Below are 18276 nucleotides of genomic sequence, written 5' to 3'. Positions count from 1 at the left end.
CCCAAGAGGAGGAAGAGGTGGGTACAGGGGGCGAAGAGGAGGACAAGGGTATGGAGGAATGGGAGGAAATGGGTGGCAGGGTCCCAGAGGTCCACAGGGGAGCTGTTGGAATTGTGGGAGATGGGGGCATTACTCAAGGGAATGTAGGAGCAGACAAAACAACGGTTTCCAAGAGATAGAACAGTACGGACACCCCCATCCAGGAAGCCCCTACGGCCTCCCCATGGGACAATACCAGCAACCAGACAATGTAGTACAAAGGAGTAACGCACAACTACACGGACATCAATACCGAACACAAACCAGCCCACAGAATAATGACAATGTGCACTACACGCCTGGTAATACTTTCGCCACAGGAGCTAATGGGGCACCAGCCCCCGCACCTTACAGTGGAGTGTCAGTAGTTTCGGGGAACATTTTCGATCAAGGGGGGGCAACGAGACACCCCGCATAGGACAGCCCACAGAGAGCACTTGCGTGTCCAGTACTGTCTACGACCCACAATGCATCAGAGGAACCATTGATAGGAGCGCAGATAGGAGACAAGCAATTCATATTCATGGTGGATTCGGGAGCGGAGAAATCATGCATTAGAGAGGGCCGGTTCCCGTTATCTAATAGAACGTTAGAGACGCAGGGGTTCTCTGGGGCTGTAATTGAAGTTCCTTACACAGAGGTATTGGATGTGACAGTGGGGGGTAAAACAGTGAAAGCACCCTTACTGTACTATGAAAACTCTCCCATCAACTTACTGGGGAGAGATCTCTTGAGCAAACTAAACATGACCATATCATTCACAGGGAGCGGCATCGTATGTTCAACGCCAGGCATATGCCCCCTCCGTATATTAGCAGTAATACACGGCCACACAATAATAAAAGAGATCAGAGGGGTACCAAGAAATGAGGAGATGTTTGTTGAAGGCATGAGAACATTGGCTCTCATAGTACCAGAACTAAAAAGGGTGGAGTGGAGAATCCCAGCAGAATTCCTTTTTCGTCCCATAGCAAGCCCTGACACTGCTCTTGGGGAAGTACTATCGTTGGATTTGCATGCAATACATGTATCAGCAAACAGAATATGTGTGATTGGTATTGACATGGAAGGGTGTGAGTGGCGGACAGTATTGTGTACAAATGCAAATATCCCGCTGAGAGAGCTCTCGGACGAGGAGCTATTTTCTGACACTGAAGGAGATGGTGAAGTAGTGATGGAACTGGCAATGCCCTGCGACATTGTAGTTACAGCCAGACAAACTAAAGTTGAACTAATGGCGGTAGTAGGAGCACCGCATACATTTTTTGATGAAGACATGAGTTCAGTACCCGCTAACTTATGGACTAATGGCCCCCACGATGTAGGGTTGCTACATGAAGTTCAGCCTGTGGTGATAAAAGTAAAACAAGGAGCAATACTACCTCGGGTGAAACAATATCCACTGTCGCGAGAAGCAGAAGAAGGGATCAGAGAGACAATAGAAGCACTGCTAGCACAGGGTATAATAGTGCCCTCAAACTCCCCATGCAACACATGCATTTACCCAATCAAAAAAGCGAAGGGGGGTTCATGGAGGATGATACAAGATTTACGCCCATTGAACGATGTGGTAATGAAGGAGTTCCCTTTAGTCCCGAACCCGGCGACAATACTGTGCAACATTCCAAAAATAGCATCACACTTCACAGTAATTGACTTAAAAAATGCATTCTTTTCGATTCCCTTGGCAGAAGAGAGCAGGTACTTGACAGCATTTACATTGGGAGGAAGGAGGTTCGAACACTGCAGACTACCACAAGGATATTGCGAGAGCCCAAGCATATTTAACAGGGTACTACATGAAGATCTGGGGAATTTGTCTGTAGAAAGCACAGTGATTCAGTACGTTGATGATTTATTGGTTTGCGCACAGGCTGAGGAAGAATGCAGACAGGACTCGATAACACTCTTGACATTATTGGCAAATAAGGGGTACAAGGTGGACAAGGGGAAGTTACAATACTGTCTGACGGAGGTCCTATACTTGGGTCAGTTGATATCAAAGGACGGCAAGCGAATTATACCAGACAGGGCACAGGCGATTAGAACAATTGGGGAGCCCAAAACAGTAAAAGAGATGCAGAAATTTCTGGGTATGTGTAACTATTGCCGAGCATGGATATTGGACTATGCGGCGTACACAAGGCCCCTGCTACAGGCACTGAAAGAAGCACAACAAGAACACAAACACATAGAATGGACAGAGGTGATGAACACAGCATTTAACTCACTAAAAGAGCTGATATCAAGCGCTCCAGTACTAGCAAACCCAGATTATGGGCGCGAATTCTTCTTATTTTCACACTGCAAAGGAACATTGATGACAGCAGTACTGACACAGAAAACATCTTTAGGGCACAAACCACTCGCTTACTATAGCGGCACCCTAGACGCAGTAATGCAAGGTCATTTCGCGTGCGAGCAATCCCTAGCTGCAGCCGCGTTCGCAATTGAAAAAAGTGCCACGATAGTGATGGGCTGCCCGGTGACACTGTTTGTGGAACACTCACTTTTTGCAATATTAGAGCGAACAAAGAGCACATTGACAACACAACGCGCCACAGCATATGAGATAATACTGTCCAGCGCTAACATCCATATAGTAAGATGTAAAACAGTGAACCCAGCCACATTCATCACAGAGGCATGCACCGTAGAGGACATGCAAAACCACAACTGCGCCACGTACACAGGTGACGAAAGTAAGGATCCAGTGATTTTTGAAAATGCCCTGACCGAGGGTGAGGTGTATTTTGTGGACGGGTCAGCATCAATAGACATGGAGACAGGAGAAAAGCATGTGGGTATGGCAGTGGTACGATTAGAGGAAGATGAATATGAGATACTAGTACAACACCGCCTCCCATCACACTATTCAGCGCAAGCAGCAGAACTAATAGCGCTAATAGAAGCATTGCATGCCGCCAAGGGGTGCGCAGTGACCATATATACAGACTCAGCATACATGACAACAACAGTTCACGGTGGGTTGGCCCGGTGGGGGCGGAGAGGGTTTCGGCGAGCAGACGGAACGCCAGTCCAGCATGCAGAATTATTGAAAGAACTGATTGAGGCCCTGCAAGACCCCACGGCAGTGGCCATCGTAAAATGTCAAGCTCATACCACAAATACAGATTTTATATCTTTGGGGAACGCGGCAGCAGACGCCGCTGCCAAAGCAGCTTCATATCTACAAAAAGGTGAAATAGGAGAGTACATGTTGCACCACACAGCAAGCCAAGAGGTCCCCACAGGATACAACATGATGTCCACACAGGAGATAATAGAGCTGCAAGAGGGAGCTAGTGCAGAGGAAAAATTGCTGTGGACTAAGAGAGGATGCAGCAAATCACCGACTGATTTATTGTGGCGACAAGAGAGTTCAGGAAAAGTGGTAATGCCAATCACGCTGTTAGAAATAGCATTTCAACAACTACACTTTCCTGCACACAACACAAAGAAACACATAATGGCAGAGATACAAGAAGATTGGTTTACACCTTGCCTCCAGGAACACGTCACAAGATTAGCTCTAGAATGCACGACATGTCAAATTTACAACTCAGGTATGACATTGCGTACACTAAGGGGTACGATACCAAAACCAAGTGGCCCATTCAGAGAGCTCCACATTGATTATGTAGACATGGGAGAAAGGTGTAACGGGGCTCGATACATGATTGTGGTTGTATGTCCATTTTCGAGGTGGGTGGAGGCAGGCCCTTGTGCCCGCCCTGACGCGAAGGGCGCCGCGAAGTTCCTAGTGCGGGAAGTGTTTCCGCGCTGGGGAATTTGCGACGTTATTCGCTCAGATAACGGGACGCATTTTGTTAATGAACTCTTTAAAGAAGTGACTACACTATTGGGAATAAAGCACAAATTATGTTCGATTTATCATCCTCAAAGTAATGGCGTCGTAGAAAAGATAAACGGCCTGTTAAAAAGCAGATTATCAAAACTTTGTTTTTCCCTTAAAAAGACTTGGATGTACTGCCTGCCTTTGGCCTTGTTTGAGCTACGAAACCAGCCAAGTAAGGATCACCATTTGTCCCCGCACGAGATCGTCACGGGAAGAAGAATGCACACAGCGCATTCGCCTCTCCGTGAGCGTTCTGATGCACACAGAAGCGCAGCTATATTGGGGGAGGAGTTCACAGAATACCTGCGAAAATTGACACGGGCAGCGCGCGTAATTTCAAAGCAACTAGCCCCCCCCTCGACAAGAGAGGAGGGGAACGCGACTGAACCAAACGGTTTGCCTGAAAAACCACTACAGCTAATGCCTGGTGACCTTATATATGTTAGAAGTTTTGTGCGGAGGTGGAACGCACCACGCTTCCATGGCCCCTATGAGGTAGTGTTTTGCACGCCTACAGCAGTAAAGGTTAAGGGCCTGCGATATTGGGTGCATTTGACAGATGTACGTAAAGCTTACAGCGCTGCGGAGAGTGAGGTGCAGGATGAGGCACAGGCAACAGCGGACGATGAAGTTGTGCGGAATGAATGATTGGAATTTTGTGGGCTTCATGAGATGAACAGTGAACACAATTAGCGCGCAACAAATGTCCTGGACTAAAGCATGTACACATGTATATGTAAATTTTCTTTTTACAATTTTTGAAAGTTTTGCGTGGGGTTCTTTTTTTCCCTTCTTGTGCTCTTTAAGATGTTTTTATTATTGTTGTTTTTAAAATGTCATGTTTTTTATTATTTATATATATATATAGTAAGGTACGAATAATATTGACTGAAAGCTACCTTGTCTGTCAACAAACCCCCTTCCTCACCCAACCCTATATTTTATCACCGAAACGTCACAATGTGGAAATGCTTACATGTTTGTATTTAATGAACTTTTGTGTCTCAAACAGGATTTATCATGGCATCGAATGGGCAGCCTGCAACTAATAGATATGTTAGATTTAGAGAAATGTTAGTGGCTAGATTAACATATTCATTTGAATGTGGTTTATCAATGTGTGCTATCGTGTTCTTCATCTCAATGTTTTGTCTGGTGTTACACTGGATTATAGCGTTCATCTCTACCGAGATGAACGAGGGGGGAGGGGGGAACAACACCACCCTTGCTCCTGGAACGAAAACAATTCCGACTGTAAATGTCAAAGACGGTGATTTCTTGATCTGGGATGGATCACACTTTGTGTGGGGATACTATACTACACCACCCACTGCTGTCCTCTCACAATGGAGAACCAAAAATGTAGATAATGACACAATGTCCCAACCTGGCACATACAACAACCACACGATCCCTCCCGCCCCAATGTCAAACAACGATCTCTTGTTTATTAAGGAGGATGGAAAAGTGATTATGATGACAGAACACAAGTCCCTATATGAAGAATTAGAAAAGGGGGGTGGGAGGGAGGAAGGGGGGCCTGGTTCTTCACCTCCTATAACGAGAAGGTACAGAAGAAGGGAGAAAAGTAGGCGGAGAAGAGAGACTGGTGGAAAAGGGTATGATGAGTATTATGGGCTAGGGTTAGACAAAATGGAAGACCCACGACACCCTCACCAAGCAAATAAATGGTATGCAGATATGAGCACAACAGCTAAACAAACAACCAATGAGAGCTGTTATGTCTGCTCACTTATCCCCCATGCATCAGGCACACCTAAAGTATTGTTGCCACGAGAATTGCCCATTGTGGATGCCCAATGTCTCCTTCATCTCACGCTGTGTAGAATAAAGAACACTTTCCAAGCACACGATGTCTCTTTCAGAATGGTACAGAAAAACAAAACGTGCTATTCGCAAGCGTCTGGAGTGATCTGCCTTAAAGAACCTTTCTTTGCAATACAAGGGACACTGTTTTCCGAAAACAAATGGAAAGACGAAGAAGTGCTGTGCAAGGCAGAAGCACTGAAGGGTGTCCAACCGGAAAAGTTGCGGTGGATGGAAAGAACGTGCTTGCCAATATGGAAAGAACACATCCCTAAATTAACATGGGTAACAGCGATGGAAAAACCCTTTAAGCTACAAAGTGAAATACAAAACGAACTATGTTTCAAGGGAGAAGGAAAAATGGCAATGGGAACGAATAAGAACTGTAACAAAACTCTCACCATCCCAGATATGAAAAAGGGAACAGCAGCACTAATGGACACCTACTGGGTATGCGGAAACAAGGCGTACCTGCACCTTCCCCAATCATGGAGTGGTAGCTGCTCAATGGCCACTTTGCATTCAACACTAATGGTGATTCCCGAAAGCCATATTGACAGAAGTAACATGGTGAACGGAGGCTCGAACCAGAATGCAGCGTCTCCAACTACACAAGCGCACCTTTATGTCCTGTCTTCCGGAGGGAAAGGAGAAGAGCTCTCAAGGAACAAGCGAGCCTCGAACTACATATCACAAGCATCATCTGATTTATTGGCACAGATCCCAGACAAGTATCGCCTGTTCAGCTCCGTGGAAACATTCTTCGCTTCGCTAGTATCAAGTGTCCAAGCAAGGGCAAATGCAAAATGGCTCCAGATCACACGGTGGGAACTGATCCAGTTGGCCAATGACACTGAAGAAGGGTTTAACATAATAAAGGTGGAACTACGAGCTCTGCGATTAATGACCATGCAGAACAGGTATGTTCTAGACCTGTTAACAGCAATCGATGGAGGTGTTTGCCGAAAAATAGGAAGTGCATGCTGCACGTTCGTACCTTCCGAAGACGCAGAAAATGGGTCCCTGTCCCACGTTATTGAAGCAGTGCATAACCTGGGCGAGAAGATGAAAATGGAAGGTGGAGCTGAGGATAGCTCGTGGTTCGACAATATCTTCTCTTGGGTTCCCTCATGGCTTGGAGTGACAATGAAGTTCCTGATACCAATAGTGGTGATCATCCTTGTGATGTTCTGCCTGTGCCAGGTGGGCCTCCGATGTTGTGCTAATGCAGTCCCTAACGGTGCAATGATGATGGTGACAATGGGCAACTCCGGTGGTACAATTAAAGCAACACAAGAAGTACATGTGCAGACAGGAACAGACAACACCCCCAGGTACCAGTTAGTGCCTATGTGCCGTGACAAGTACATAGTAGATAAGCTATGGCACACCACAATTAAAGAACCACGAGACGTAGAACTGGAATGGTATGAGGAGGTCTGGGTAGATCTGGAAGAAACTGGCGACTGTATATATTTGACATGTACACCAGACGAGTATGCTAGGAGAGGTGAGAGCTTAAGGGGGGGTGTGCAGAGCATGGATGCCCATAAAAGGAACCCCTGCATGGGATGGTGCAGTGTTAGAGGAACAAGAATGTAGAAGATTAGAAGAGCTAAAGAAATTCGTTACTTTAAGTAACGAAAGGGGGGAAATGTAGGGGAGGAATGGCCACGAGGCCCTCCTCACCTACAGCTCCCTCCCCAGGTGAGGACCATGGCTCGGTGGGAGCACCCTCATGCCACCCGGGCCCAGGTGGAGGAGGGTTCACCCGCCGACGACATTGCCCACACGCACCCTGTCCTTGCATTTACCGAAACTTAAGTTAGGCCTAGACGCCATCTTGCACAGCAAACATGGTGTGAGTTCAGCACGCTGTAACGAGGCCCCCACCTTTGGAGGGCCTTTCATGCATCTCTGCCGCCTCAGCAGCCCTGGCAGATCCGCTGCGAGCGCGTTCCCATGAGAAAGTCGGAGATGAGCTAAACCCGAGATGCCAACACGGCAACATTATATTAGTAACAATGTGATATTGCACCCCGTATGACCCGGACCGCAAGGCCGGGGCAACGGGGAAAAAGCTGAAGCATCACTATCTGAAGAAGGTAGAAAATAGTTCAAGTATTGGTATTAATGAACTACCTCTGTTTAAAATGTGAATGAACCATAAAAATGTAACGTTATATGATATCCCTCCAGGTCTGGACTAATGCTGCTATAACCACGGAGAAAGATGTTGACCAAACGTGTAACCTCTATTTGTAAAAGTGTTTTTCAATAGTATGTAGAAACTTGAACTCATATATGTTTTGAATCACCCAAAGCGGCGAGCATCAATCTCTGTAGGCCATAACCTAGATATCCCTCGTATAACGTCTAATGTACATACAATACGCACACAATGTAGCGAACATAATGTTAGGTAATGAAAAGGTACTGGAACCGACTGTATTAAAGAAATGTGTAACGAAAATGAAATATATATATATATATGTGTGTCTGAATAACGTTAAAATAAGGCAGAACAGTATAAAACTTCTGCATTCACTGATCAGCAACGCACGAGGAAAATACCTTTGTGAGTATATGCAAGGTCATTCCCTCTCCCACCCCACCAAGCCTGCCAGATAAAAAAGCTAAGACTTGTGCCGCGCTCCCTCACCTCCCCCAACCAGGCTGGCGTTACTTCAGAGAGTCAGAGGCCCCGGCGCCGCAACCAAGGCCACAGCCCGCCACCTGTGTTATTTACAGCACGGTAATAAACCCACGGATGAACCCACTGATCTACCAGCACCCTCTCATAAATCCCACGAACCCCCCAAGAATCCTGACCCCGTGTAAGGACGACCCCCATCATTGGGACAAGACACAGAGACCCATCTATATAATAACTTCTAACGCAGCAGACAGACATGTATCACTCGGCCCAGGTCCCAGAGCCCCGTCCCGTGACCTAAAATACCGGTCAATAAGACACAGGTAAATCTCACCCCAACCGACAACCACCAGACCTCTCACAAGGTGCATTCCTCATGTGTTGTGTTTATTTTATAAGATAAGCTGGTGAAGCGATTTATTAATGAACGTAAATGTCATTTTCTGAATAACTGTAGTGTGCATGGCCTAGGGCAAATGAGACAGGAAAGGTATTCGTCATTGTCACAGGCTGCCCCAGCACATCAACACCGCACGGATGACCTCCAGCCGGCCTGCCAGGCCCAACCCAACCCACGAGGCTGACCAGTGACGTCGTCCCGCCAAGACCAACCCCGCGGCAGCAACACCTATAGCTAGTCGACACCACCCAATCCCAATTGACTTGTGCCCCCTATAGTGTTTAGGTGTTGATGACGTTTTTTGTATTAGAAATACGCCTGTCTTTGCTAATGTCAGGCAGAGCGCTCTCGTAGGTTGCAGAGTTCTTTGCATGCCTTATCCTTGGATAAACTCCCACTTACGCTCACCCGCACTCTGTCTTGGTCTTATTCCCACTACGGGAGAGTCCTTTATTGCCTCTCATTGCGGGGAGGATCGTGCTGAATTGGGGGCGCTTCCTTTCAACATGCAGATAAGTATTTGAATAACTTTAAAAAAATAGAAAAATAATTTGACTAAACTCAGAACATGTGACTAGTTCCTTGCATGTACTGTCTTGAACGAAAAGAAAACATGGATGCAATTTGATGACTACTAGCAAATAGATATAAATTAAAAAATTGGACGCAAAATGATTATGGTACATGGCCTTACCTTGACGAACAAACAGTTAGATGCAGGGATCAGAGTAGTTTCTTGTCGTAGAATAGGGAGCAGTTCACAGGTTGCAAACTGACGAGTTTGCTCGAAGTGGTCACGGAAGTTCACAGAGACGAAGAGCAGATAACCAGCACCTTCACGGGTTGACTAGCAAAGCGCAAAGAAGTTCTCATTCGAAATATGAAGTGGGTTATAAAGAATTCGAAACAGGGGTGTGTTTGTGAATGAATGGCGTGTATATGTTGTGGCATTATGCGGTTTGCAGGGGGCCGTCCAGCGTGAGGGGGGATGCTTGGCAGGAGACACGGGGTCTGGAGGTAGACATGGGAACAACAACCCATGCTCTATAGACCACTTTGAAGTGTACATGGTCTTTGGCACCTCTTGGCCTTTATCGCTCCCTGACAGCTCCACTTGCCAGCACAAGTACCCCGGTGCGAACTGCCTTTGATAGGGCGGGGGGTGGATTGGGGCGGTGGTCGTGCAGACAAGACACAGGAAGACTCGTGAATGGAGACACACTTATGTGGATTGCAGGGGGCCGTCCAGCGTGAGGGGGGATGCTTGGCAGGAGACACGGGGTCTGGAGGTAGACATGGGAACAACAACCCATGCTCTATAGACCACTTTGAAGTGTACATGGTCTTTGGCACCTCTTGGCCTTTATCGCTCCCTGACAGCTCCACTTGCCAGCACAAGTACCCCGGTGCGAACTGCCTTTGATAGGGCGGGGGGTGGATTGGGGCGGTGGTCGTGCAGACAAGACACAGGAAGACTCGTGAATGGAGACACACTTATGTGGATTGCAGGGGGCCGTCCAGCGTGAGGGGGGATGCTTGGCAGGAGACACGGGGTCTGGAGGTAGACATGGGAACAACAACCCATGCTCTATAGACCACTTTGAAGTGTACATGGTCTTTGGCACCTCTTGGCCTTTATCGCTCCCTGACAGCTCCACTTGCCAGCGCAAGTACCCCGGTGCGAACTGCCTTTGATAGGGCGGGGGGTGGATTGGGGCGGTGGTCGTGCAGACAAGACACAGGAAGACTCGTGAATGGAGACACACTTATGTGGATTGCAGGGGGCCGTCCAGCGTGAGGGGGGATGCTTGGCAGGAGACACGGGGTCTGGAGGTAGACATGGGAACAACAACCCATGCTCTATAGACCACTTTGAAGTGTACATGGTCTTTGGCACCTCTTGGCCTTTATCGCTCCCTGACAGCTCCACTTGCCAGCGCAAGTACCCCGGTGCGAACTGCCTTTGATAGGGCGGGGGGTGGATTGGGGCGGTGGTCGTGCAGACAAGACTCGTTTGCCGCAGGGCCTCACCAAGGAGAGGCCATCTAACTGCATGTAAGAGGCAGGCTGAAGGATCTAGTACATGGAAGGCAGGGGGGTGAGTTTATAAATACCTCAGCCTCCCAGGAGAATATATGGGTGTAGTTCACCCTGGAGACCCTGGATGCCTAGGCAGTTAGTCAGCAGCAGGCTGGCCTGTGGTGGCAAGGCGGCACGGGCCAGAGGGGGTCATCTCTGTACCCGGTGCCCAAAAGGATGATTTATTATGATCAACCATATTGATTATTTACCTATAACCATGTTTTGTGTCAATAAAATCCAACGGCCTTCCTTTTATTGCCAACGCTTGAACAAAGTGGTGTGGTAAGTATTTTTGGGGGAGGAGGCAAGGCCGGGAGGCTTGATGCCAACCCGCAAAATAACATATGTATGTCTGCTGCATATGGGTTCAACGGTTATGTGGATTGAAGGTGGGCGGCCTGCGTGAGGGAGGATGCTGGCCGGAGACATGTGGTGTGACAAGACAAGGCACAGGAAGACTATTCAATGGAGACACACTAGATTCATTTAAAAAATCAAAACAACCATTGTTAAAATATATGTTGCGTTTTATTTTAGATCTTAATTTCAATTGAACATAAATAATAAACATTACACATTGTAAAGTTGCGGTTGCAGCACATCCATGGAAAATCCGCGGTATTGTCCACTGTCGCTGGGGAAATGTTGTCTAATGGCAAGTACCGCACAGGCAGGTATTACTCTCCGAACGCGGTGTCCGAGCCTCCCGTGAAGCCACCAAGTGAAGCAACGATAGGCCACCAGCCTGTACCACCTGTGAAAATGAAAGATGCAAACTGTATTAAAATGACAAAACTTTCTTATCACTGTCGATTCAGGTAAAAAATGTCATTCTGCTTTGAAAAAAATTCTATCTAGAAAATGCACAACATGGAACCAATTTACATGCATTCGAATGATGAGACGACCATGAAATAGTAGTGGCATCACTGACATCACAACCAGAGTATACTTACTCGTTACTCGGATTACGCGGACGAACAGTGCCGCAAAGTTCGTGCATAAGCACCATCATCATCCTCAACACTGTCCGTGAGAGGCAGGCTTCCCTGAACTCTGGCAGCTCGGTGATGCATTGCGGACTTGGCTCGCCTTCCGAAATGTAGGCCAAGCACCCGGAATTTTCACGGCAGCAGCAGTTCTCCTCCTCAGTTGGCATTAGCTCGCACCGATTGCACGTGCACCAGGTGGAGACGCCGTCCATGCGACATGGTCCAGGCTCTTCATCCGTTGACTGGTCCTCCCAACTGCCGTCCGAATCCCCATCGTTTTCGCGTGCTTGCCTTTCCAGTAGTTCTTCCTCGGTGTACTCGGGCTCGTACATATACGGCATTATTGTAGCCATTGTGTGGTAAAGAAAGTAAAATAATTTATAGCGGTGGTACTGGTATCTGTTCACACGGGCTACAATCAACGAAGGTAGCTGACCAGAGCACAGAAACGAGTCACAGAATACTCAAAGTAACACACAGAGAGTAATGGAATCGAAAATCTGCTGCTGTGTGTTGTGAAACGGTGTGTTTATACTTATTGAGGAAAGAGTCCTGCCATTTCCATGGCGACAGTTCATTAGCTGAGGCGCAGCGATTGTTGACACGAAACGTGCTTTGGCGTTGGGAAATGGGCGGTACGCGTCTGCTGATGTCAGGCTCAGGGGCGGGGGATTTGATTTAGTGCCGCAAAAGCAGGTGAGCCAGGGCGATGCGGCAAGTGATAGGATTATCAGAAAATGGCGGCTGATTTCGAGTGCGTTAATGGACGAAAAGTCGGGTAAGGTCCATAGGAAAGTTTTCTACGATCGACCGAGTTATGCTTAAAAACACATGGCCGAACCGTAGGGACAATAAAAAAAAAGTCCCGGAACTATCCTTTAACGAAATTGGAGAAAGAGTAGATGTGGTCGAAGGGGGACTTTCCTGTGTTGCAGACAACACTAAACAGAATAGCATATTGTTAGAACAGCTGGCCAGAGCAACAAATAATTTGGAAATACAGGCTGAGGACTTAGAAAATAGATCCAGAAGATCAAACATAAGGATCAAAGGCCTAGCAGAGACAGTACTGGATGTTGACCTCTGGTTCACCCTGCAGCAATGCTTCAGTTGATACCCCACCGGAGGAGATCCGCTTCGACAGAATTCATCGAATTGGTCCCAAAAGAAACGAACCGGGGGCTAGACCCAGGGATATACTGGTCGCCTGCAGCTCCTTCACCCAGAAAGAGGAGATCCTGAAAGGAGCCAGGTCGCATAAGGAGCTAACCGTCAACGGAAACCGAGTTCAACTATATCAAGATTTAGCCCTTTTTGACCCTTCATAAAAGGAAACTAATGAGACCAGTGACAAAAGTACTGATGAACAATCACTTTAGATACCAATGGGCCTATCCCTTTGGCCTAATATTTACGTGGGAAGGAAATACACACCGGATCAGTACATGCGAGGAGGGGATGTCAATACTACATATTGAAGATGACACAAGGCAAATGGAATCGTCTTCACGTCAATCCCCTTCGAAAAACACAAGTGGTCAATGGGAGTGGAAGGCGGAGAGGCCTGGGAAAAGAGATAGACAGATAGCCCTGGCAGGCCCCCGCACAAAACGGGCGGATTTAGGCAATTGAGCGGATGTTAAAGACATTAGGAGCTCCGCTTCCCGGACCGAAGGTCGATAAATGGAATTCAAGCTGCATATCAAATCTGCAAGTGAGGACGGTGATCAGAGGAAAGCCGTCTTGGATCTGTTTGCTGTGCATGCCTAAGCCCAGGCAGAGGAGAAAGTACAAAGGGAAAATGGCCCAAAACCCTGATCGTGAATCAGGGAGCGCTCTGATGGGTCCCGGCCATGCAAGGGAGAGAGGAAAGAGAAAAGGGGAGGGTAAGGAAAGGGGGAGGGGGATCAAGAGGGAGGCAGCGGAGAGGCGTTAAAGATAATAGGAGGAAGAATTTAGTATGGTTCTGGGTTCGAGGTTGGACTAAAGGAAGCAATAACTCACTGAGAAAATACATACAACTGTCTTGGGTTAATAGACGGGACCAGTAAATCATACAGGTTAGGCCCAATGGATATGGTCTAGTGGCACAGCCAGTAGAGCGCTCGCTTTGACATCCGTGCAGAGCCTGCTAACGCAGGTTCAAATCCCGGCGGGGCCAAACTCAGCCTTTCATCCTTCCGAGGTCGATAAATGAACACCACACACCGTGGGTAATAATAAGCAGCGCTCAGATACCTCAGGGTTCGTAGTGCTATATAAATGCCAAATTATTATTATTATTATTATGAGGAGGTGGGAATATCCCTGAATGTGCAAGGATGAAACTCCCCAGCGAAACGCAGAGCAATTCTGGGGAGACTAACGGGACTCAGTGTCATTGGGGATCCTGCAGGAGACGCATCTCCTCCCGGAGGACGAAAAGCGTTTAGCCCACAGACTTTTCCCTCAACAGTATTTCGCCTCAGCCAGAAAGAAATCGAAGGGAGTAGCAATTCTTCTGAACAAAGCGCTGGGATTTCGAAAAGATCAACTTCTTGCTGATCCTGAGGGGAGGTTTTCAGGGCTAAAGGGCTGGATTAGAGGGCAAAGAAATACTATCATTGCTCTGTATGTGCCAAATGACAATCAAGACAATTACATTCGAGGGATCTTGGATAAGTTTGGCGGCTGGTGCGAAGGACAGACAATAATAGGGGGAGACTTAAACTGTGTCATGGACCCTCCAATAGATAAAACACTACCTCCATCAACAGCAGATGGGAGGAATAGACAAGCACTAGGTAAACTCTTCAGGGACCTAGAGGTGATTGAGACCTGGAGGCTTTTCCATGAAAAAAACTGAGAGTACACACATTACTCAGCAGTCCATCGGGGGTACTCCAGGATTGACATGATCCCACAAATAAGTAAGGTAGACATACGGGTACAATACTTGACTGATCATGCGCCAGTGATAATATACATGGACATGGGAGAACCGAAAAGGAATAAAACAAAGCGATGGACACTCAATGAACTTATGCTGAAAGACATAGCCCTTAGAGCGAACATAGAAGAATCGATCCTTAATTACTTTAAGGAAAATGATAAGGAAGAGATGGGATGCAGGAAAGGCAGTCATACGGGGGGAATTAATCTCGCAGGCAGCCCTGGAAAAAGAATTAAGGGAGGCAGAAGCCCAGCACAAGCTCAGTCGCCCACAAAAACATTCAGAGTGCTTAAAAAAATGAGAGCGCAATTGGAAGCTCACACAGCAGATAGAGTGGCTCAATCCCTTCTATGTACTAAGCAGTCTTACTATGTCCATGGGGGGGAAAGCAAATAAATTCCTAGTGGCCAAATTGCAAAAACAGAAATCCCGCAACTATATGACACAACTGAGGGATTCACAGGGGGAACTACGATTTGGGGAAAAGGATAAGATGGAAATAATGACAAATTATCAGGCAAATCTAGCAATGCGAGAAGATTTAGACCCCCAACTTCAGGGAACTTACCTGTCACAGACAATCTTGCCTCAGATAACAGAAGCGGAGAATGAGGTGCTGGGAGCTGAAATAACAGCACAAGAGGTCAACGAGGCAATAACTAGTCCCCCAACGAATAAAACCCCTGGACCGGATGGCCTTGGGGGACGGGGGGGATTCTATAAAACCTTTTGCACACAATTACTGGCACCACTAGTAAAACTATTCAATGTTATTAGAGAAGAAGGCACAGTTACCCCGGACATGGGTAGATCCTTGACCCTATTCATACCAAAACCAGGAAGAGATCCCTCAGAATGTGCTAATTAGCGACCCATAGATCTGTTGAACTCAGATGCTAAAATGTATGCTAAGATTGTTGTAACTAGACTTGGGAAGGTCCTCCCCAGAATCATACATCCCGATCAAACTGGTTTTATTACCGGTAGATAAACCCAGGATAATGTGAGGCGGGCTTTAAATATCATTGATCTAGGTACTCGAACGGGTCAACGCTTCTCTTTGGCAGCTTTAGACGCCAGGAGGGCGTTTGACAGTCTGGATTGGGGATATCTGAGGCTTGTATTAAAGATGTTTGGATGTGGACCATCCTTCACCAACATGGTGTTAGCAAACTTCCGGGTTCCATCGACAAATCTCTTGGTCAATGGACTAACTTTGAGGCAGATTAGGATAGAGAGAGGCACTAGACAGGGCTGCCCCCTATCTCCGCTAATATTTGCCATGGCTATAGAGCCATTTGCAGCACAAATCAGGCAGGATAGGAATATTGAGGGGGTGAAATCCAGAGAAATCCAGCATAAAATCGCATTGTATGCAGATGACCTTATGTTTTTCATGTCAAATACCCGGGACACACTCCCGAGACTGATGCAGAAACTAAAAGACTTTGCTTAGGTCTCCGGGTTCCATATAAACTATGGGAAATCAACGGCCCTAAATATAACAGAAGAACAGACAGAAATTGCAGAACTAGAGCGCTCAAATCCTCTGACTTGGGTAAAAGACTCCCTAGAATACCTGGGTTTCCGAGTAACTGGGACACTCACTGAACTATATGAGGCCAATATTAAACCTTTGTGGAAACAACTGCAGGAAGATCTAAGCAGATGGAATAATCAGGAGCTGTCCTGGTTCGCCCGAATAATGGCGGGGAAAATGACTCTTCACCCTCGTTTGCTGTATCTCGTTAGTTCTCTCCCGGTCAGAATCCTGTCCCGAATCTCTAAAGTGCTGCAAATAGCCATTTCATCCTTTGTGTGGAAAAACAAAAAGCCTAGAATCCAGAAGAAAGTCATGAGGCGACCCCTGCTTCTCGGGGGGGTCTAGGATTGCCAGATCTACAGAGATACATCCGAGCCGCACACATACTCCCCATGCTACACTGGAGGGCTCAAAACTCCACCCTGGGTTGGGTTCAAATAGAGCAAGAAGCAACGATGTTTCCATTAAAAACACTAAACACTCTTCCACCACATAAACGTCAATTGAGAGGAAAATTGTTAGAAGCCACTAGAGTGGCGCTTAATAGTTGGAATGGGGAGTTAAAAAAAGAGCAACATCAAACATGAACTAGGTCCACACTCCCCAATAACGTACAATCCCAAATGTACCCCGGGGCTCCAGACACATTTTTGGGAGGGATGGATAGCCGCAGAAACCCTGACCCTGGCTGACATGTTCCGAGAGGGCGAACCTCTCTCCTTTGAAGAATGCAAACACAAATTTTATATTGGGGAAAAGGAAAGATATAGATAGACCCAATTAAGACATTGGATAACACACCCATCTGTGAAAAGAGCCGCTAAAAGACCCTTGATAGGCCTTGAACACACCCTACAGGAAGGATCAACTAGGAGGGTTATCTGTAGACTATACAAGCTTCTGAATACGGCCCTCCCAGAAGATGCCTTACATTATAAAATGAGCTGGGAAAAGGACCTGGGGGAGAATATTACGGTGGAGGATTGGGGGGAGATATGGGCAAGAGCTCATAAAAGTTCCAGATGTACTACAATAAAAGAATTGGCCTATAAGGTGTGCTATCAATGGTATATGTCCCCCTCTAGATTGCACAAAATGTATCCTAAATACTCCCCACTCTGCTGGAGGGATTGTGGGGAAACGGGAGACTTCTACCACATGTGGTGGACTTGCCCGAAGGCAGAGATATTCTGGAAAGAAGTCCTGGGACACATAAAGGCGATAACACTGGCACTCATTAAAATATTCCATAAGTTTGATCCAGTAGGACAAAGAAACCAGACAAAGTTCAATAATAGACAGCCTCAGAACCGACTAAATGATGAAGGAAGGGGGTGGAGGGGGGGGGAGTGGAGTTGGGGATGTTGAAAAGTTAAAAACCGCAGAGCCAATAGAGAGACTTTGAGATTTCAAAGATGATGAGTTAGTGTTGATTTCATGCCGATAGTTTGTTGTTTATGAACACTTCATATGACTTGCTCTCTGTAAGAATCTGCGGAATAAATAAACCATGATAAAAAAAAATGATTTTGCAGTGTTGATTGTAAATTGCAACCGCAGTCACTGTATTGTATGTCATGGAATGCTTTAGTTAGAAGATTGGAAAAATTTACACTTTTCTGATCAGGGAAAGGAACATATACAAATCTTTCAGAAAGATCCTGAGTACTGTAATCTTTCTTACATTGCGGACACATATGATTCCACTCGTAACTAATTCCTACATGCCTAGCTACACTAACACTTTTCTGCACTAATAAATCAAAGACAGGTATTAAGAATTCTTGACTATCTGCCTGTGTATTTTGGGAAAATGTTTGATTTCCACTGGTAACAGCTACTACATTTCAGATTGATATTGCCGAATGTGTACTGTGTGGTTCTTCATCTACAGATGTTTTAAGAAATGAAAGTTCCACACATAGCTGCTTCTCTGCTGTGGAAGC

The 18276-nt window shown here is 46.6% G+C and overlaps 1 protein-coding gene across 4 annotated transcripts in view; it reads left to right on the top strand.

Moving 5' to 3' along the window:
* Positions 1–18276, top strand: part of LOC138526081 (multidrug resistance-associated protein 1-like) — a 1621759-nt gene that overhangs the window by 1358092 nt on the left and 245391 nt on the right. For 2 of the 4 annotated variants that reach the window (XM_069636423.1, XM_069636422.1), the window contains one exon: positions 4911–7462. The exons of the other annotated variants lie outside the window; for them this stretch is intronic. In XM_069636423.1, the coding sequence (XP_069492524.1) occupies positions 4911–7327 (2417 nt within the window). In that variant the 3' untranslated portion in view covers positions 7328–7462. Of the gene's footprint in view, positions 1–4910; positions 7463–18276 lie in introns of those variants that run through there. 4 annotated transcript variants of the gene reach the window in all.

This window comes from Ambystoma mexicanum, chromosome 7p (genome assembly GCF_040938575.1).
Source record: "Ambystoma mexicanum isolate Mex_15411 chromosome 7p, UKY_AmexF1_1, whole genome shotgun sequence".
Lineage (NCBI taxonomy): Eukaryota > Metazoa > Chordata > Amphibia > Caudata > Ambystomatidae > Ambystoma > Ambystoma mexicanum.
Note: the sequence above shows the minus strand (reverse complement) of the source record. Positions and strands in the feature narration are given on the sequence as shown.